Genomic DNA, 22,955 nt, shown 5'->3' with positions numbered 1-22,955 from the left:
TTACCTCTTCCACATCTCTCTGTACAAAATTACTGTTAAAAAAGCACCACAGTGAGGACTGAAGGGCACATGCTGTTATTTTTCATTGTTGTGAACAAAAACTCAAAAAGGCAAGTGAAATTCATAAATAAGAACATAGCACTAAAAGCAATGCAAGTACAGAACTCAACAATATAATATCCAGTATTTCACTTTTTAAATCCTACACTGAGACAAACACAATTAATTTGAATTTAAACTGACAATTAACTCACTTTGACAAATATAACGTTCTGGAGGTGCCAATGAATAAAGTAGGGTGTATATATACTATGTCTGGGTTTTAAATATTAAGGCTGAACATTTTAACTTTGTAAAACTTGGAGTCAAGGTAGAATGGATGACCCAATTTGGACTCGCATCCACAAACACAAAATGCTCATATATCACATCAAAACATGCTATGTATTGCGTGGAATAGCATTGAAGCTCCGACAACACAACATCAACAGGAAGCTCTGAAGTTTAATAAACTGAGAACATTTGGAAAATTAATATCAATTTCTTACATAAAATTACATTTCCCTGCAGGTTTAGTGCTATTTTACCTAAATTATGACAAGTTGTCATCTGTGTCATTGTATAGGGACACCATGACCCCGTGACTATGGAAATCCTCGCGGGAATCATCCAGAACTCCATTTTATGGTCAGAACAGCGCTGCTAGTCTTTGTGTATTTAAATAACTACATTAAAAATAGGCTTGGAAATTTCAGTAGGTCAAAGCAAATTTGTCAATAATTTTTAAACTTAAACAAAATAGAACATTCTTTGAATTTTAAACACAACTAGCCATTCTGCATCTATTTCAGTTAACAAGAGGACACCACAGTTCACTGTATTAAAATGGGCATGAACATGTATGACCTTGTATTACCATGGGCATGAACATGTATGACCTTGTATTACCATGGGCATGAACATGTATGACCTTGTATTACCATGGGCATGAACATACTAGTCACGCCACCTGATTTGGAATGATATAGTAAATTTATAAAAAATATAATCCTTCTGCCTCAAAATATATGGTCAAGAACCTTTTTACCATATACAGTCAAATTCTGATGAGTCGAATGCCGGTGTCTCGAATATTATGCATAACTCGAAGTACCTGTCGGTCCCGACCATTCCCTGTTACAGTTGTCATCATTTGATTTCCGGTTACACGAATTCGACTCATAAATACACACAATGACTCGAAAAGGAACTTTGGTCCCATGAGATTCAAACAACAGCAATCTTGTATACATAAGCCGAAGTCAGTCAATGAGAAGTTGATTGGTGTAGCAAACTGATCCAATTAACAAACCAGCTCGGCTCACACCTTTCCGCCATTGACGGGTGAGTTCAAAAGGCAGATTAGTGATTTTACGGAAATCACTGTCTGTGCTAATCAGACTGTAACTGATAAGGTGCCCCTATTAGTGATATGGAAATCATTAGATAAACAAATGCTTCGGCGGAGGAATTAGGACTGGATCATCTTTTCTACCCTCACAGACATACCCATGTCTCGAATACATCGATAAGTCGAATTTATTACTTGGTCCCTAGCGATTCGACTCATCGGGATTTGACTCTATTTATCATTGTCCAATCTATATGCTATATGTCCACTAAAGTATGCTTCATCTAAGACAGATTTGTTAATATTGATCAAAAAGCCAAACCAACCTATAAAGATTGTTCTTTAAATAAAACTTGAATTGGCCATGCAGAAAATAACTACAAATTACCAATATTGCATATCGTATATATAAATACATATTCAATGAAAATATTGAACATTGAACCTTTATGTAAGGCTTAACACCTGAGCAACAGATACCATATCCAGGGAAAAGCTTATAAGTTCGTTGCCTAGTAACCATAACCATGACAACAGCTAAATACCAATGAGCAGACAACAGTTCAGCTGCATAATACTTGTGTGGTTTTGCTTACTGACTAAGCTTGGCTTGTGAACAAGCACTATACATGCTTATGAAATTCAAATTTCTACATGCTCATTGTCATCTCCATACTGAATTTTATCTCCAGGGATGTCAAAGCTGAACATCAACACGCTGGGTGTTCAGACATTGCCTCCTTAAACTAGTTCAGTTAATGGCTGAGTTACGTTGTGGGCTTGTCTAGAGTCAGCAGTAACACTATTGTTGCCAGATGTTGGGACATTACACCAGGGGGTAGTCCCCACCGTCAGCTAGGCCACTCAGTCGTCGATGTAACTCAGTAAAACCTGGTCGGCGTTCAGGTTTCTGAAAAGGACATTATTTTTATTATGTCTTCAGAAAACATTTTTTGATTCATGAAGCTTAAAGTTTGAAAGTAATCTCCCTTGAAGATCTGAGTTAGTATTGGTCTTTAGCAACACATGCTATTGTATTCCCATCGATGCTCATACTGTTATAACTGGATTGTCTGGTCCAGACTCGATTATTTACAGACTGCTGCCATATACCTGGAATTTTGCTTAGTGCGGCATTAAATAACAAACTCAAACAAAATAAAATGTAATCATGGTAAACTGGGATTTGATCTCATGATAACATAATTCTGGCACCTCTAAGAGATGGGCCTCAGGTGACTGGTAATCTGTGCACACAACATTGTATAGTATAGTTATAATCACTACTATCTATAATAATACCCGAGAAGATCCGGGTTAGAATTTATCTTCAGTAACCCATGCTTGTCGTATGAGCCAACTAATGGGATCGGGTGGTCAGGCTTGCTGACTTGGTTGACATATGTCATCGTATCCCAATTGCATAGATCGATGCTCATGATTTAATCTTATCCAGACTCGATTATTTGCAGACCGCTGCCATATAGCTGGAAAACTGCTGAGTGTGGCATTACACAGCAACCAACCAACCAACCAACCAACCATCTATAACAGACATACCGCTTCCCAGCACTGCATCATGACCTTGAACATGAGTTCTGGGCACATCATAGGTTTCTGTAGGCGGCGGTTGGAGGTGATGACGTAGTCCACCACGTCAAGGTTCTTCATGCCGCTGTACGGCATCTCACCACCGCTAAACACCTCCCACATCAACACACCTGGAACACAGTATGAACAGATGATTCAGGTACATCTGTGAAGTAACACATATTCAATCGCTTCAAATACATCTCTAAAATGACACATATATGATTCAGTCTAACACATCAATTCAAATACATCTTTAAAATGACACATACTGATTCAGCCTAGCACATATCACATGTTTCAAATACATCTGTAAAGTGCCACATACAGTATTGGTTCAGCCTAGTGCATGTCACATCGCTTCTGTAATATCACACATAGTTAATTCAGCCAAATCATATCACTAAGATAAATACCAAGGTTCAATGATACATGAGGGAACTATTTCAGCCTGTGTCATCACTAAACATACAGCAAGAGAGAGCTCCACAACATACCGAAAGCCCAGACATCGGACTTGCTGCTGAAGCGGGTGTAGCTCAGGACTTCTGGGGGAGCCCACTTAACTGGAAACTTGGTCCCTGCTGAACTGGTGTACTCATCGTCAATGACAACAGAGGGTCATCATCAATGATCTGACAACAGAGGGTCATCATCAATGACATATCTGACAACAGAGGTCATCATCAATGACATATCTGACAACAGAGGGTCATCATCAATGATCTGATATAGGGTCATCGATGAACAGACAACATAGGTCATCATCAATGACGATCTGACAACAGAGGGTCATCATCAATGACATATCAGACATATCATCATCAGTGACATATCTGACAACAGAGGTCATCATCAATGACATATCTGACAACAGAGGGTCATCATCAATGAAAGGGTCATCATTGATGATCATCATCAATGACAGAAAACAGAGGCTCATCATCAATGACATATCTGACAACAGAGGGTCATCATCAATGACATATCTGACAACAGAGGGTCATCATCAGTGACATATCTGACAACAGAGGGTCATCATCAATGACATATCTGACAACAGAGGGTCATCATCAATGACATATCTGACAACAGAGGGTCATCATCAATGACATCTGACAACAGAGGGTCATCATCAATGACGTATCTGACAACAGAGGGTCATCATCAATGACATATCTGACAACAGAGGGTCATCATCAATGAGGTATCTGACAACAGAGGGTCATCATCAATGACATATCTGACAACAGAGGGTCATCATCAATGACATATCTGACAACAGAGGGTCATCATCAATGATGTATCTGACAACAGAGGGTCATCATCAATTTCACACCTGTTGATCAGCTTGTACATGACACACCATCCACCAGCCAGGCCATACAGTGTGACCACCCAATCCCCAATATAACTGGTTCTTTAGTCCAGTTTCGGTTTAATTTTTCTTGAATGGAGATTGATATAGGTGAGGTGAAATGGGGTTTAAAGTCATAAGAATACTGTGTGTGTATGTGTGGCTGCTTGTACTAGCCCAGACTTAAGCTGGTTTTATAGCGCTAGCTCACTGAGATACCATGCCGCAATGATGCATGAATACCCCACTCAGACACATCATATTGATTCCGAGCCGACCAGTCTTTGTTGTACCCATTAATGCCGAGCGCCAGGCTGGGACCAACAAGTACCATATTTTAACGTCTTTTGTTATGACGCGGGCTGGGGATCGAACCCACGACCTTCAGCTCACCGGGCGGACGCTCTAACCACTACACCACGGAGGTGGTCGAAAATTGATATACATCCAAAATAAGTGACAATGCCACATGTGGCCCACCATATTGAACTTGTTGGAAATACTATCAGTCGTTAAATACCCTTGATAGCATTTAGAAACCTACAACCTCTTTAACCTGCTCACCTGGCTAAACCAAAATCGGCTACTTTGACTACATGGTCCTGTCCGACGAGGCAGTTCCTGGCGGCAAGATCTCGATGGATGAACTTGCGTTGTTCCAGGTAGCACATGCCCTTACACACCTGTATACAAAACTCCAGCAGGGTCATGGGCTGCTGCAGCAGGCGGTTCTTGTGACGGGCCAGGTAGTTGTTCAGTGCACCTGCAGACAGTGTACCTCAGTAAACAGGTGGTGTAAAGTACTCTTGATAAACAAAACAGTCAGGGATGAGTATAGTGTAAGAACAAAATAGACAGGGGACAAAAGACTTAGGGAAGAGAACAGACTGGGGACAGATGACTTATGGAACAGAACAGACAGACGACAGATGACTTAGGCCAGCCAATATAGATACCAATGCCCAGGTAAACACAGATACCCACCATAACGCATGAGCTCCACCACAATCATGATAGGTTTGGCCTTGGTCACGACGCCATACAGCTGCACCAAATTGGGATGGTTCAGTTGGCTGCAGGAGAACAAACAGTGCTTACTGACACAATTATAATATCAGCTTGTACAAACAGAAGGAGACTTCATCATTTGTCTATGCATTAGTGGTAGTACTGAATATTGCTGGCATAAAACATAACATAATGATATGTGATTTCTGAAATATATGTATCTGTCAGCTAGGCTTCATTAACATCTGTATCAAACTATGACCAGAGTGCTACTCAACCTCCCATGTAACGACTTACAACCTAACCCAAAGACAACTCTGGGGTACTAAGGACTTCTGGCATCCTCCTTAAAGGTCACATGCAACCAAAAAAACAAACATAATTAAAACACAATTATCACTTATGCATGACATATAATATACATTGCTGATTATGAAAAAGCAAATAAACAAAATTATAAGCGTACAATCGCAAATCAAAAGTGCAAGCTGAGCAATTTTTAACAAAGAAATTAGTATTTCTAATGCTACACTTTCTTGAAAACTTCTGCCAACCCCCAAAAAGCAAGATGGCAAAACATATAAGAAAAAGTATGGGACCAGTGTATTTTTATTACTGCAGACCACAGATGCTTGAACATGTACACCACTTTGTCATTTTCTGTCAGACAAATAAAAAATCGTGAGAGTAAGAGAAGGGATGGACATTGTATGGACCTCCCACCGAAGTGTGTAAGTCCATAGCGAAAGGTATCAGAATCTGCAAAGTTTTGTGTTGCATGTGATCTTTAAGAAAACTTGATTGAACTTACGTCATTGTTTTTGCTTCCTCTACAAATGACTCCTCCGACATGGTGCCACATTTCATGACTTTAACTGCCACAGGCTTGTTCCTCCATTTGCCACGGTTGACACTCTGAATAACATGATGAGGAATTCAAAGAATCCCCTTTAGTTAAATCTTAATAACATAGTAGTGAAATTAGAAGAGAACACAATCTGCCACAAGCTCAAAATTCAAATATGAGACTCGTAATCATATAATATCAAAGGAAGTATTTGCTTCATTATCCCAAGGCGCAGACAGATATAAGGAGGAAAGTTAAACTGTTGCACTGTCCAGCTTATTATTGGATATGTAAGTATTCAGCTGGAACCACCAAGCCGGGACCAGTTCACTCACACATATATAAAGGCTAGTGCTAACTCAGGCCATGGTTACCTCCCTTACATCTTACCCTGGCCCGCAGAAGTGAAACTAGACAGTGTTTTTACTCGTAAAAACAGATGTCTCCCCCTTCCGCCAATTGAACGTTGAGACCTCAACGAATTTATTTGATTCCTTCCATTTCAAAATTTCTACCTTCAAAAAGACCAAGTCCAAATGTGTTGCCATTGAAACAGAAAAAAATAATAAATTGAAAGAAAAGTTCAAACCCCCAAAAGGCACATCTTCATGATATGGAGAGGCAGTAAAGCAAATTTGGTGAAGATGGGTCAATTAGTATCAGAATTACGCTCCGGAAACGAACTTTACCCTTCAAAAAAGACAAAGTCCAAATTGTTGCCATGAAAACAGAAAAATATGAAATTGAAAAAAACAACCCACAAACCCCCATAACACATCTACATGATATGGAGAGTCAGTATAGCAAATTTGGTCAAGATTGTTCAAGTAGTTTTAGAGTTATGTTCCGGAAACAGTGGGAACACTGACGCTGACGAAACTCAACCAAAAACAATATGTCTCCCCATAGGACCCAGTTCAAATTGGTTGTTCTGTATGTGCATGTGTTTTAGAGGGGTGAGTGATACAATAAATGATTGATTAGATACTGTATTTGATGAGATTATTATTTTGTCCCCAATTTGTACAGCTTGTTGGTGCCTGCTGCCCATGATTTGACTCCAATTCAAGATCATTTGTGTTTCTGTTTGAATGTCTCGGTGATCATAGTTGACAGTGGGTTAGTGTGAAATCTGGGGGTGGACACAGGCTGATATTTGTTGTTTTAATTGACAATTAGTAGGTTGGTGAGCATGGAACAGGAGAACAGCCAACGACTGACAATCATGAGGCTGACATGTCACTGGTAACTGTATATAGCAAAGCAGGAATATGACTGTGGTCTGAGGCCAGCTGGGTGACTGGTGTAAGGGAGATAACTCTAACAAGTATGTCAAGATGGTGCATGTGTACAATATTTAGCAATGAGTAAGTGAACAATGTATGGGATATTGAGAATGTAGTTTTTGTTGTTGGCATAGGAATAGCAGTTAGAAGTGAATGACCTTTTCAGTCTCTGAACAGTAAGTGATGGCTTGATCATATTGTTGACACAAGCCAACAATAGTTATAAGGTCATCATTGATGGCGATACTATTTCCATTTGATGGATGCAGCTGAGGATGTTACTTTGTGAAGAACAAAAGATACATGTGGGGATAAGGAGGTACTGGTGATTTTATTTGGAGTGAGTGAGTTTAGTTTTACGCCGCTGTTAGCAATATTCCAGCAATATCACGGCGGGGGACACCAGAAATGGGCTTCACACATTGTACCCATGTGGGGAATCGAACCCGGGTCTTCGGCGTGACGAGCGAACGCCGTAACCACTAGGCTACCCCATCGCCCCGATTTTATTTGGAAAGCGATCTATACCATATAAGTCAGATAACTAGATATGAAATACACAATGCCATTTAGAAAGTGATCAAATGTAACATATGTTATATTCGGGATTACACTTTCTTAGTAAAGTACAGAGTCTAGTACTTTTGTTGGATTGAGTCCCACACCCTCAGAGTCAGGCACCTAATCGCCAGCACACAAAGTCAGACGCCTAGACCGCTCAGCCAGTTGACTACCAGTTGTCCGAATTCCATTTTTGTGGAACCGCGGTGGCAGAGCGGTCTAGGCGTCTGACTTTGTGTGCTGGCGATTAGGTGCCTGACTCTGAGGGTGTGGGTTCGAATCCCAGATGGGACTCAACCCAACAAAAGTACTAGACTCTGTACTTTACTAAAAAAATGTAATCCCAAATATAACATATGTGACAGATAACTAGATGTTTTAAGAAAGAACTTGACATTGCTAAGAAGAGTAATACAACTAGCTTGGTGCTTACCCCAAAACATCCTGAGCCCAACTGTTCCCCAGTCTCCAGGTCGTCTGGGTCGATCTCCCACTTGCCTGCAAGGAGGACAACACACACATGACAACACTCAGAGAACGGCCTGTTGTTAGAGGGTGCAAAGGAGTGATTGTATGTCAGATACATGTGTGAGGAAGCCCAAATGATGTAGAGAGTGGGCAAAACTGTTTTGCCAAATAATTACACTCCTTCGAAAAATAACCACCCAATCAACACAGTCAAACACTGTGACCAGTCGAGTTCACACGTTGAAACTACACAATCAAACAGTTCACACATTGTAACCACACAATCAACCAGGTCACACATTGTAACATCACAATCAGCCAGGTCACACAATGTAACCTCACAATCAGCCAGGTCACACACTGTAACCAAACAATCAACCAGGTCACACACTGTAACCTCACAATCAACCAGTTCACACACTGTAACCTCACAATCAACCAGGTCACACACTTGTAACCTCACAATCAACCAGGTCACACACTGTAACCTCACAATCAACCAGGTCACACACTGTAACCTCACAATCAACCAGGTCACACTGCTTAACACAATCAGCCAGGTCACACACTGTAACCCCACAATCAACCAGTTCAGTAACCCCAATCAACCAGTTCACACGCGTAAACCTCACAATCAGCCAGGTCACACTGTAACCTCACAATCAACCAGGTCACACATTGTAACCTCACAATCAACCAGATCACACATTGTAACCTCACAATCAACCAGGTCACACACACTGTAACCTCATAATCAACCAGGTCACACGCTGTAACCACACAATCAGCCAGATCACACACTGTAACCTCACAATCAACCAGTTCACGCACTGTAACCTCACAATCAACCAGGTCACACATTGTAACCTCACAATCAACCAGTTCACACACTGTAACCTCACAATCAACCAGGTCGCACATTGTAACCTCACAATCAACCAGGTCACACACTGTAACCTCAACAATCAACCAGGTCACACATTGTAACCACACAATCAGCAGATCACGCACTGTAACCTCACAATCAACCAGATCACACACCAAACCTCACAATCAACCAGTTCACACACTGTAACCTCACAATCAGCCAGGTCACACATTGTAACCTCACAATCAACCAGGTCACAATAACCTCACAATCAACCAGGTCACACACACTGTAACCCCACAATCAGCCAGGTCACACACTGTAACCTCACAATCAACCAGTTCACACAACTGTAACCTCACAATCAGCCAGATCACACATTGTAACACACAATCAACCAGGTCACACACTGTAACCCACAATCAGCCAGATCACACACTGTAACCTCACAATCAACCAGGTCAACTGTAACCTCACAATCAACCAGGTCACACACTGTAACCCCACAATCAGCCAGATCACACACTGTAACCTCACAATCAACCAGGTCACACACTGTAACCCCACAATCAGCCAGATCACACTGTAACCCACAATCAACCAGGTCACACACTGTAACCTCACAATCAACCAGGTCACACACTGTAACCATTACAATCAACCAGGTCACACAACCTCACAATCAACCAGGTCACACATTGTAACCACACAATCAACCAGGTCACACATTGTAACCTCACAATCAACCAGGTCACACACTGTAACCTCACAATCAACCAGGTCACACACTGTAACCTCACAATCAACCAGGTCACACACTGTAACCTCACAATCAACCAGGTCACACACTGTAACCTCACAATCAACCAGGTCACACACTGTAACCACACAATCAACCAGGTCACACACTGTAACCTCACAATCAACCAGGTCACACACTGTAACCTCACAATCAACCAGATCACACACTGTAACCTCACAATCAACCAGGTCACACATTGTAACCACACAATCAACCAGGTCACACACTGTAACCACACAATCAACCAGGTCACACACTGTAACCACACAATCAACCAGATCACACACTGTAACCTCACAATCAACCAGGTCACACACTGTAACCTCACAATCAACCAGGTCACACACTGTAACCTCACAATCAACCAGGTCACACACTGTAACCACACAATCAACCAGGTCACACACTGTAACCTCACAATCAACCAGGTCACACACTGTAACCACACAATCAACCAGGTCACACATTGTAACCACACAATCAACCAGATCACACATTGTAACCACACAATCAACCAGATCACACATTGTAACCACACAATCAACCAGGTCACACATTGTAACCACACAATCAACCAGGTCACACACTGTAACCTCACAATCAACCAGGTCACACATTGTAACCGCACAATCAGCCAGGTCACACACTGTAACCTCACAATCAGCCAGATCACACACTGTAACCGCACAATCAGCCAGGTCACACACTGTAACCAAACAATACACCAGGTCACACACTGTAACCTCAAAATCAAACAGGTCACACACTGTAACCTCACAATCAAACAGTACACACACTGTAACCACACAATCAACCAGGTCACACATTGTAACCACACACTCATCTTTCCTTACATCAAGCTTGGTATGTCTAAGAGCATCAGTGAAACTTGGTTGATACCACCAACTATCTTGCCTGTTAGTCCCAGACAAGTGTGGCAGAGACAGTTTCCACTGTATGACTGGCTGACTGAATCTAGTTTTACGCCACTTTTAGCAATATTCCAGCAATATCACGGTGGGGGACACCAGAAATGGGCTTCACACATTGTACCCATGTGGTAAATCGAACCCAGGTCTTCAGCGTGACGATCGAGCGCTTTAACCACTAGGCTACCCAACCGCCCCTCCACTGTATGAATATATCAGGGAAGGTTTTATGGATAATCTCTGTATACCCACAGACATTAATAGAATAGAAAATGTCCACGTAGTGTGAAGCCATGTATATGGATGATATACTGACCGTGACCAAATCCTGCTGTAGAGGGTGCTGAATGTCGCCTGGGAGGTTCTCTCAGCCGGCACACCAAACCTGCAACACACCATAAGACATGTCACCATGACAACCAGCCTCCTGCAAGTGTTGCAGTCCAAATAATTCCACCACAATGCCAACAGAATATCTGTATTTGGAATATATCACTTTAATTGAACCTCATTCCAAAATATTGTATATTCATATGAGAATTGAGGAGAGAAATAATGCAGGTGACACAAAGGTGATTTTCTGTGACATTCTTCTACATGTTATTGGCAAGACATATTTGCTCAATACTACTGATGCTGTGAAACATAATTTCATGTGAACACCCTCCGGTAGGCAAGGTCTGGAGATTTCTTTGGTCCAGAATAATGTAGTTCCACTGTATATCAAACAATCAATATATAATTACAGTATAAACCTGATAAGTAAAATTTCAAGGGACTCGCCAAAATTGTTTACTTATCAGGTATTTTACTTATCCAAACTTATCAAAACCCGGAAATGACAACCATATGCATGTACAATGTACATGTATATGTATTCAGCAGAACAACAGACAACATTTGTAAGTAATATGACATGTTTTATTCCCTAACATTTCATTGCGTTAAGTAATACATTTACAATACAAAGTAATAAAAATCAAACATAATGAAACAAAATATTTTAGCCTAACAGTCTAACTTTTTACTCCACAAAAGCTGTCATGAGGGATTGTCTCTTTGTGAAACATTTCTTCATTTCCTTCTCCGTAACATAGTTGGCCACCATGTTGTAGCCTGTCATTACACTGTGTCCGTCGTCTTGCGATATCACATAACGCCCGACGACTTCTAGGGCTGCTGTTGTGGCATCAAGAGTAGGTGGTAGTGGAGGGGACACATCGTCTTCATCTTCGTCGTCACTGAGAAGCTGGGTCCTGGTCCTGGAATCAATAATGTTCTGGACGATGTCTTGCTCACTGGCAGGGCAGCTGGTTACTAAGTCATCATCCACACTGGCATACTGCGCAAGAGTGATGTTGTTAACAACTAGGGTGGCAAGAGGCACATCATCCTCAGGGTCGCTGTCATCATCGTCTTGGGTGTTGATCTGGTCTGAGATCTTGAAGCCTGCATGCAAGTAGCACTTGTTGATTGTCTGGGGTTGGATGCAGTCCCAAGCCTGTCGTAAATGTTGCATGGCATCAAGGACTGTTATGCTTACAGACTCCTTCTTGTCAATGGCCTTGATGAACTTGGTCATCAGCTGCTTTCTGTAGTGGACCTTTAGGTTGTTGATGACGCCTTGGTCCATCGGCTGAGTCTTGGATGTTGTGTTCGGAGGCAAAAACACAAGTCTGATGGCCTTCAGATTGTCTACATCAGGATGGGCTGGACAGTTGTCAACAATAAGCACAATTCGTCGCCGCTTCCGGTGCATTTTTTTCGTCCAACTTAACTAGCCAATCTTGGAAAATGCTTGATGTCATCCAAGCCTTTTTATTTGCAGTGTACTCTGTGGGAAGAGACTAAACATTCTTGAAACAGCGAGGATTCATTGCTTTGCCTATTACAAGAAGTGGAAGTTTTTCTGTGCCTGTCATATTGGCTGCGACCATGTTTGTCAACCTTTCTTTGCTACGCTTTCCACCGTGACAATGAGTACCTTTAAAGTCCAAAGTTTTGTCAGGCAACAATTTATAGAAGATCCCAGTCTCATCTGCATTAAAAATGTCATTGTCATCATATTCTTTAAGCAGAGAATCAAGAGTTTTGTGCCAAGTTTTCATGCTGTCAGATTCTAAATCAACAGAATTTTCTTCACCACAAACTTTTTTTAGGACAATGCCATAACGTGTATTGAAGCGTCTTAACCAACCAACTGAGCACTTAAAATCTACATGGCCTAACTGACTTGCAAAGTCCTCAGCTTTTGCCATCAAAAGTGGTCCAGATAACGGGATGTTTTCATTTCTTACATTTTTGAACCATGTCAATAAGGCTTCTTCAACATCTTCAAACTTGGACAACCGAGCTCGTTTTCGAGCATTTGAATAACCAGACTGGTGGTAGCATTCCTTAATTTTGTCCGAATTTCTGATCCAGTTGTACAAAGTAGCAGTGGGTATGTTGAATGTCTTTGCAACATCTGACTTTGACACACCATTTTCAATTTCTATAAGTGCAGCAAATTTGTCTTCAATAGACTTTGCCACAAGTTTGCGTTTACCTTTGACAGAACGATCCGATCTCGGTATCCCCCCAGTCACGCTAGGTCATTGCTCAGACATTTTGCCAGAATAGACTGACGATACAATTTTTCCCTCTGTTTTACACGATAGCATTTGTGTTAAATAAACAAGCATTTTTTCCAATTGATCTTATTCTGATTTCGCAGCGAGATTTTATTACTTGTCACGTGACCGTAATGGCAGCCTGCTTCATGTCATTCACAATGTAAACTGGATGAACTCACTGTCATTGCTGATTGGTGTAATCACTGATACTCGCAAGCTACATAAAACAATGAACAACATATCAGGGCTGGCCTCCAGTTGTCAGTGTATTGTTAACTGCATGACGCCAGCGAGCTGTAAGTAGGATGTTTGTTTAGCCGGAGACTGACACGTGCCCCTCATGTCGGATTATGTGGTGATTGCTAATTTAGTTATCCGGTCTCTTTTTTTAAGGAATTTACTTCCAGGGATCGTGAAAAAACGTTTAGTTAAGCGGTATTGTTTACTTATCCGAGTTTAGTTAACCGGACTCTAATAACAATAATTAATGAAGAAATTTGCCGGGACCAAAGAATAGTGTTTACTTATCCGGTATGTTTAGTTAAGCGGTCTTTACTTAGGCGGTTTCCACTGTACTTCCATTACACAGAGACTGATCACTGACACATAATGGTGAGCAGGTCAAAGATTTCCACAGCTACTTTACCTCCTGAGTTGTGCTTGTGATAGTGAACGACGTCGGGTATGCTGGGGTAGGCATGTTTCTCTGAGATGTAGAACTTGCCATCAGGATCCTTCCGTATATGATAATGTCTGACTAGAACACTCCTGAAACAGGGTATGGATACTTCGTGTAAGTAAATGGTGAGGGGTCTTACCCTTCATTAGTATATCGACATAGATCTCACCCTTCATTAATACAGAGAGAAGGGGTTTACCCTTCATAAGTATGTTGACATAGATCTCACCCTTCATTAATACAGAGAGAAGGGGTTTACCCTACATAAGTATGTCGACATAGATCTCACCCTTCATTAATACAGAGAGAAGGGGCTTACCCTTCATAAGTATGTCGACATAGATCTCACCCTTCATTAATACAGAGAGAAGGGGCTTACCCTTCATAAGTATGTCGACATAGATCTCACCCTTCATTAATACAGAGAGAAGGGGTCTTACCCTTCATAAGTATGTCGACATAGATCTCACCCTTCATTATTTCAGAGATAAGGGGCTTACCCTTCATAAGTATGTCGACATAGATCTCACCCTTCATTAATACAGAGAGAAGGGGCTTACCCTTCATAAGTATGTCGACATAGATCTCACCCTTCATTAATACAGAGAGAAGGGGTCTTACCCTTCATAAGTATGTCGACATAGATCTCACCCTTCATTAATACAGAGAAAGGGTCTTACCCTTCATAAGTATGTCGACATAGATCTCACCCTTCATTAATACAGAGAGAAGGGTCTTACCCTTCATAAGTATGTCGACATAGATCTCACCCTTCATTAATACAGTGAGAAGGGGTTTACCCTTCATAAGTATGTTGACATAGATCTCACCCTTCATTAATACAGAGAGAAGGGGTTTACCCTTCATAAGTATGTCGACATAGATCTCACCCTTCATTAATACAGAGAGAAGGGGCTTACCCTTCATAAGTATGTCGACATAGATCTCACCCTTCATTAATACAGAGAGAAGGGGCTTACCCTTCATAAGTATGTCGACATAGATCTCACCCTTCATTAATACAGAGAGAAGGGGTTTACCCTTCATAAGTATGTCGACATAGATCTCACCCTTCATTATTACAGAGATAAGGGGCTTACCCTTCATAAGTATGTCGACATAGATCTCACCCTTCATTAATACAGAGAGAAGGGGTTTACCCTTCATAAGTATGTCGACATAGATCTCACCCTTCATTAATACAGAGATAAGGGTCTTACCCTTCATAAGTATGTCGACATAGATCTCACCCTTCATTAATACAGAGAGAAGGGGTTTACCCTTCATAAGTATGTCGACATAGATCTCACCCTTCATTAATACAGAGAGAGGGGCTTACCCTTCATCAGTATATGTCGACATAGATCTCACCCTTCATTAATACAGAGAGAAGGGTCTTACCCTTCATAAGTATGTCGACATAGATCTCACCCTTCATTAATACAGAGAGAAGGGGTTTTACCCTTCATAAGTATGTCGACATAGATCTCACCCTTCATTAATACAGAGAGAAGGGGTTTACCCTTCATAAGTATGTTCCACATAGATCTCACCCTTCATTAATACAGAGAGAAGGGTTTTACCCTTCATAAGTATGTCGACATAGATCTCACCCTTCATTAATACAGAGAGAAGGGTCTTACCCTTCATAAGTATGTCGACATAGATCTCACCCTTCATTAATACAGAGAGAAGGGGTTTACCCTTCATAAGTATGTCGACATAGATCTCACCCTTCATTAATACAGAGAGAAGGGGTTTACCCTTCATAAGTATGTCGACATAGATCTCACCCTTCATTATTTCAGAGATAAGGGTCTTACCCTTCATAAGTAAGTATGTCGACATAGATCTCACCCTTCATTAATACAGAGAGAAGGGTCTTACCCTTCATAAGTATGTCGACATAGATCTCACCCTTCATTAATACAGAGAGAAGGGGCTTACCCTTCATAAGTATGTCGACATAGATCTCACCCTTCATTAATACAGAGAGAAGGGGTTTACCCTTCATAAGTATGTCGACATAGATCTCACCCTTCATTAATACAGAGAGAAGGGGCTTACCCTTCATAAGTATGTCGACATAGATCTCACCCTTCATTAATACAGAGAGAAGGGCTTACCCCTTCATAAGTATGTCGACATAGATCTCACCCTTCATTAATACAGAGAGAAGGGGTTTACCCTTCATAAGTATGTCGACATAGATCTCACCCTTCATTAATACAGAGAGAAGGGGTTTACCCTTCATAAGTATGTCGACATAGATCTCACCCTTCATTAATACAGAGAGAAGGGTTTACCCTTCATAAGTATGTTGACATAGATCTTACCCTTCATTAATACAGAGAGAAGGGGTTTACCCTTCATAAGTATGTCAACATAGATCTCACCCTTCATTATTTCAGAGATAAGGGTCTTACCCTTCATAAGTATGTCGACATAGATCTCACCCTTCATTAATACAGAGATAAGGGTCTTACCCTTCATAAGTATGTCGACATAGATCTCACCCTTCATTAATACAGAGATAAGGGGCTTACCCTTCATAAGTATGTCGACATAGATCTCACCCTTCATTAATACAGAGAAGTATGGGCATAGATTACCCTTCATAAGTATGTTCATAAGACATAGATCTCACCCTTCATTAATACAGAGAGAAGGGGCTTACCCTTCATAAGTATGTCGACATAGATCTCACCCTTCATTAATACAGAGAGAAGGGGTTTACCCTTCATAAGTATGTTGACATAGATCTCACCCTTCATTAATACAGAGAGAAGGGGTTTACCCTTCATAAGTATGTCGACATAGATCTCACCCTTCATTAATACAGAGAGAAGGGGTTTACCCTTCATAAGTATGTCGACATAGATCTCACCCTTCATTAATACAGAGAGAAGGGGTTTACACTTCATAAGTATGTCGACATAGATCTCACCCTTCATTAATACAGAGAGAAGGGGTTTACCCTTCATAAGTATGTCGACATAGATCTCACCCTTCATTAATACAGAGAGAAGGGGTTTACCCTTCATAAGTATGTTGACATAGATCTCACCCTTCATTAATACAGAGAGAAGGGGTTTACACTTCATTAGTATGTCGACATAGATCTCACGCTTCATTAATACAGAGAGAAGTTGAACACCTTAATCAAAGGGGAATAGTGGATACCGTTCATAAATAAAACCTCAAAGAGGATACCCTAAACATATGAAGCATGAAAGAGCTTACCCTCTAAAGTCTAAGAGTGCTTAATCATCACTAGTTTAAGATATATATTGTCAACCCTTCATCAGGAGAGAGAAATAATGCTTACCCTTCATTTGTAAATAGCGACAGGGTGTACATCCCTGGCGTGCTGCTGGAGTCTCGCACCAGGAAGCAGCCCTCACGATTGTCCTCCTGCAAGATGGCCTCACTGCGCTGCCGGGTGATATCCTTGTAGTACCAGCTGGAACACAGTGGGGCAATGTACAACAAAGTAGGACATACCAGTAATTCACGTATTTAGGCCCACGTGAAATTTAGCCCATGGGCTTAAATTCTTGTGTGTTTAGAGTGATGTCCCTTGCTACATGCAGAGACTTTGACTCTGAATAGTGTCACTGTCATAGATATCAGTCAGTCACTCCTGTCATATTAGTTTGAAGTTCATGTTTTGCATTAAATAGACTGTTAACTTCATCATTTTCATAACTTTCAATTTTGAATTTATAGACCAGTTTCCTGATTAAAGAGTTAAAAAAAATCCTGATTGTTTTCATATTTTATAAAAATATTGTGCATTTTCAAACTTAAGCCCTGGGCTTAAATATGGTTAAAATATTTCATCACTAGAACAGTGATTTTCCATATTTAAGCCTGGGGCATGAATACTCCACTCAGACACATTACACTGACTCCGAGCTGATCAGTCCTTGTTGTACCCATTAATGCCGAGCGCCAGGCAGGGACCAACAAGTACCATATTTTAACGTCTTTTGGTATGGCGCGGTCGGGGATCGAACCCGCGACCTTCCACTCTCCGGGTGGACGCTCTAACCACTACACCACGGAGGCAATCCGGCTTGAAAGATCATGATATGATATGGTTGTGTGTATAAAGGGTACCTCCTTGGTGGTAAGGACCTAACAATGGACATGTTCATCCAGGAAAGGGAAAGATGGGATTTGGTCACATGTAACACTACTTATAGACTAACAACTAGGCCCTGAAAATTTACATATTTTACAGGGGGGTGGGTCTTGTGTGGTTGGTTGAGTTGATGCTGATGCTAATTCCCTCAAGGTACTGGAAGAGGGAAAGGTGTTCTGGTTGTGCATAACCACTGATCACCTCATGGGTGGGGGGCGGTGGGGTAGCCTAGTGGTTAAGGAGTTCACTCATCACACTGAAGACCTGGGACTGATTCCCCACATTGGCACAATCTGTGAAGCTTATTTCTGGAGTCCCCTGCTGTGATATTGGTGGAATATTGCTAAAAGTGTCATTAAAACAAACTCACTCATGGGTTGGGCCTATGCTATCAATTATAGCCACACGTCATTTCATCCAACAATGCAGTACCATTTATATTTTAGTCACAACCAGACCTAAAACCAAAATCTCTAATTCTTCATGGGAAAACCTCATAGTTTCTTTTCAGGCATGACAATCCTAATGTGATGTTGGTAAATAAATACTTACTCATATATTTCCAGGTCGAACTTCCTTTTGACATAATTAGCTGGAATGTATCCCCTGATTCCTGCAAATGAACCGGAATATGTATAGACAAGTTCCTGGAACATGTGACTGTCACCAAGTCATGGAATCTTGGACAAGTGAGAAAATGTGCAATAATAGGACTAAGCATTAAAGGAGGTCTAGATTGGGTTTAACATTTACTGAGTGTCAAAAAGGCAACAATATAATTGTTTTCAGATATCTATGTTAAAGATCACATATACTCTAGGGGGTACAAACACATAAATCACTAATTGGCATTGTTATAAATGAAACCCCATCATTAAAACTACTCATTTCAATCTTTAATTAACTTGACACAGTGCACAATTCTCACCCGCGAACAAAATTTCAACCAATCAGAGCTGCGCGTCTCTGTGACGTCATATGAGGAATATATATGAGGGCCGATGCAGAATTCATGTACATTTCAGGGGGGTAAATTATCTTGTTTACAGGTTTGTATAAACCTGAAATCGTGACAACTGTTGTCAAAAATGAAAGCTATATGTTCTCACAATGTACTGTCATTTAAGTTTGTCTACTGTGTTGCCTAGTTTCCGAGTTACAACTTGTTTTCATAGACGATTCTGTCAAAATCGCTTGGCGTCAGTAGGCCTTATTTGTTTGAGCCAGATGCTAGTGATAGCGAAAACGATGATCAGTCTTGCTCATCACGGCTACGGTTAATTTCTTCAGCCTAAACAGTGCGACATTAAGAAGGGTGGATGCCCATCAGATGCAGTTATTTCAAAATATCCCCGGTAGTTCTTGTCTGATTGTAATAAAGTACCAAAGCAGGGTGGGCTTTTTCAGGTTTTCTAATGCCTGGATGGTATAATGACTGATCCAAATTGATCCCAATTCTGTGTTTTTTACCTCGATATTTAATCATGTAATGTAAAAATATGACGACTATTACGTTTGATATTAAAAAATTGACATTTGATTTATTTGAATCTGTAAACTAAACAACCCTACTTTGCCGTTGCTAGAAGAATCTGAAAATTTACTTAGGTAAATAGGTACATACAGTTTTAGAACACAGCAAATGCTTATATGTATTTCTTATGGAACAATGAAGTTTGTATTCTCAAAACAGTGACTGCCCATAAGCATTCATATGCAATTAAAATTGCGTGCAATACAGCAATTAATACTCCCTTGTTGTAACCCGTGTTAGGTGGTATAAACCTACACATGTTATTTGTCATCATTCACTTGATGGTCAGTTAATGAATGTATAACAGGTATAATTAGTGGTAACACAACTTAGATTACCCAACAAAGGTTCCCATTTGGCATTTCTTGTGTCTGGAGTAAATACTCAACATTATAAACATCGATCAAAGGATTAATCGATAACATGCTGATTGATTAATTACTTTTATTTTACACAGCGGATTTGTCAAAAGGTAGTGTTTATGTATGTAGATTTACTAATCTATACTGAATACACTCTGTCGTGTCTGTGTCTGCGTAAAAACAACGTCATTCTTTCAAAGGATTAACCGCCAATATATTGATTGATTGCTCATTATTGGCTAACGAAATTACTTTTTTTTAAAGAATGGCAGACATTATGCAATTCGTTGCCAGGTGTGCTATCTTGTGTGACCAATGAGACTATACACCAATGTGAAATATCTGAAACGATATATCACTTTTTCGTATATTAGACTGTTAAAAGACACATCACTTGGAACAGCTGCAGATGAATGGCATATCTCTCGAACAAGGTAATAGCCTGACATAGTTCCTATAACTTTAATCTGTTTGAATTGAACATTTGCATTTTGTTTTTGTTCATTTGTCGTAGCATTCAACAGAATCATTGTTTTCACCGTGAAGTGTAATGAGACAGACAACATACACTAGGGCGTGTTTGCGAATTATGATTCGAATTGGCAAACTATAAAATGTCTAGATATTACAGTCCTGTTATAAAGTCACTATAGGTATCAGCAGATCGTCTGCTTTTAATTTAGTTTCAAAATGCATACAAGTATGATAATAAACTAATTAGGATTATAAGACCAAATATAAAGCTGTACCTTGACTAGTATCTACATACTGGTGAGTGGGCGTTAACCACGTGAATGTAGCAAGAAATTTATCGCGCAGTATTGTCACTTCGACCCCCACCTTACTTCTGTGTGGAAGAAATCGTTATGTTACAAGTTGTGTCATGCAAAATCCTTTTGGTCATGATTCAAATACATATTTAACTATGAGTAGAAAGTAGTTTTGATTTTCTAACTTGATGAACACAAACCATAATCTCATTAATTCCAACAGACTTTAGCCCGTCACTTTACGATTTTCAAAAATGGCGGCGCCCTGTCGCGAACATACGCCAGTCTGAGGATAAATGCTATTTAGGTCTGTTTTCACCGAGTTAGAAAATCAAAACTACTTTCTACTGGTAGTAAAATATGTATTTGACTAATGGCCAATAGGATTTTGCATGACATAGCTTATAACAGAACAATTTCTCTCATGGAAGCGAGGTGGGTGTCAATATAATACTACTTACAGTATTATTGTTACTTCGACCACAACCTCGCTTCCGAGGAAGAAATCGTTATGTTACAAGTTGTGTCATGGAAAATCTTTATGGTCATCAATCATATACATATTTTACTACAACTAGTAAGTAGTTTTGATTCTTTAACTTCCGTGAAGCGATCTGAACACAAGTAAGATATCTTTTCAGGCTTCCACAACGCTTGCTTCGCGCTCACGAACATAACCCATTTAGCACGAACTGCGGGGTCCTGTGGAAATCTGTGCATGGTGACACCATATAGGAGCAATTGACGACAATGCAATGATTCGGCATGTCTTCACTGATGTCGAGAAATCATCAAAATGACGAGCCTGCTAGACACTTTCTATACAACTAACTGAAAATCCTTCCTCATATGACGTCACTGCAGTGCTCTGGCGACAGAGTTACGTTACCTGTCTGTGGTTTCGTTGGCTGGCGAGAGTGAAGCAGGAGACTTTTTGGCAACTTTTAATCGCTCGGTATTAATTTACCACAAGTGTTTTAAGAATGAATTTGGTGTTCCGCATAAGACTAACCACAAATCTTTCATATGTAATAGTTAAAACAGTACATTAAAACAAAGTTTATTTGTTCTTTAAGGGCTAAACATTAACCCCTCCAACAGCATGGCTGACGTACATAGGCTAAAGACAGCAGTGACATGAAATAGTGGGAAGATAAAGGTACTGCTCATGCTGAGCCACTGAAACAGTTTAACTATTTCCATAACAGTACACATTATATACACCAAACTACACACTTTAACTGACCACTAGTGATGTAATGTACTATCTGTGTAACATACAACTAGTGATGCAATTGACCATCTATGCAACGGACCACTAGAGATGCAATGTCCCATCAATATACTTACAATAGTGTTTGACAATTACACAACCATTGCAGTAAATGCCCCATTGAATGAAATCCTTACTAGGATTTAGCCCTTTGGGGAATTAAGCCATCAATGTCTCCCAAAGGGCTAATTGTTCAAAGATAAGTTCATTTTAGAAAATAAATATTTCTCACCCCTTCTTGTCTTTAGCTTGCCACCAATGTTCTCGGCTATCGTCTAGTATTTCATACTCCTCTCCCTGAAAACAGATAGGTGGGAGTCAGTTCAGTCTTGTTATTTCTCTCTGCAAAAAACTAGGTGCTGTGTTTGGTTTTATAAGTGTTCTTCTAAAAACAGTGTTCCCAGCATTGTTTTTGACATCCATGGATCCACAATGCGGGTTCATTGCCAAGAAGAGCTAAGAATATGAG

At 40.4% G+C, this 22,955-nt stretch overlaps 1 protein-coding gene across 1 annotated transcript in view; it reads right to left on the bottom strand.

Annotated features, from left to right (window-relative positions):
• Nucleotides 1-2,216: 2,216 nt before the first annotated feature.
• The window catches only part of LOC124271009 (tyrosine-protein kinase Tec-like), a 46,590-nt gene continuing 25,851 nt past the window's right edge, over nucleotides 2,217-22,955 (bottom strand). The window contains 12 exon segments of the mRNA XM_046706072.1: nucleotides 2,217-2,300; nucleotides 2,951-3,111; nucleotides 3,478-3,594; nucleotides 4,900-5,100; nucleotides 5,322-5,410; nucleotides 6,157-6,260; nucleotides 8,473-8,537; nucleotides 11,423-11,491; nucleotides 14,368-14,489; nucleotides 17,729-17,863; nucleotides 19,100-19,153; nucleotides 22,719-22,783. Coding sequence (XP_046562028.1) covers nucleotides 2,217-2,300; nucleotides 2,951-3,111; nucleotides 3,478-3,594; nucleotides 4,900-5,100; nucleotides 5,322-5,410; nucleotides 6,157-6,260; nucleotides 8,473-8,537; nucleotides 11,423-11,491; nucleotides 14,368-14,489; nucleotides 17,729-17,863; nucleotides 19,100-19,153; nucleotides 22,719-22,783 — 1,266 coding nt within the window.

The sequence above is a fragment of the Haliotis rubra genome, unplaced genomic scaffold (genome assembly GCF_003918875.1).
Source record: "Haliotis rubra isolate DU_JTF1 unplaced genomic scaffold, ASM391887v1 Scf1567, whole genome shotgun sequence".
NCBI lineage: Eukaryota > Metazoa > Mollusca > Gastropoda > Lepetellida > Haliotidae > Haliotis > Haliotis rubra.
The sequence above is the reverse complement of the archived record's forward strand: the minus strand, read 5'-3'. Positions and strand labels throughout refer to the sequence as shown.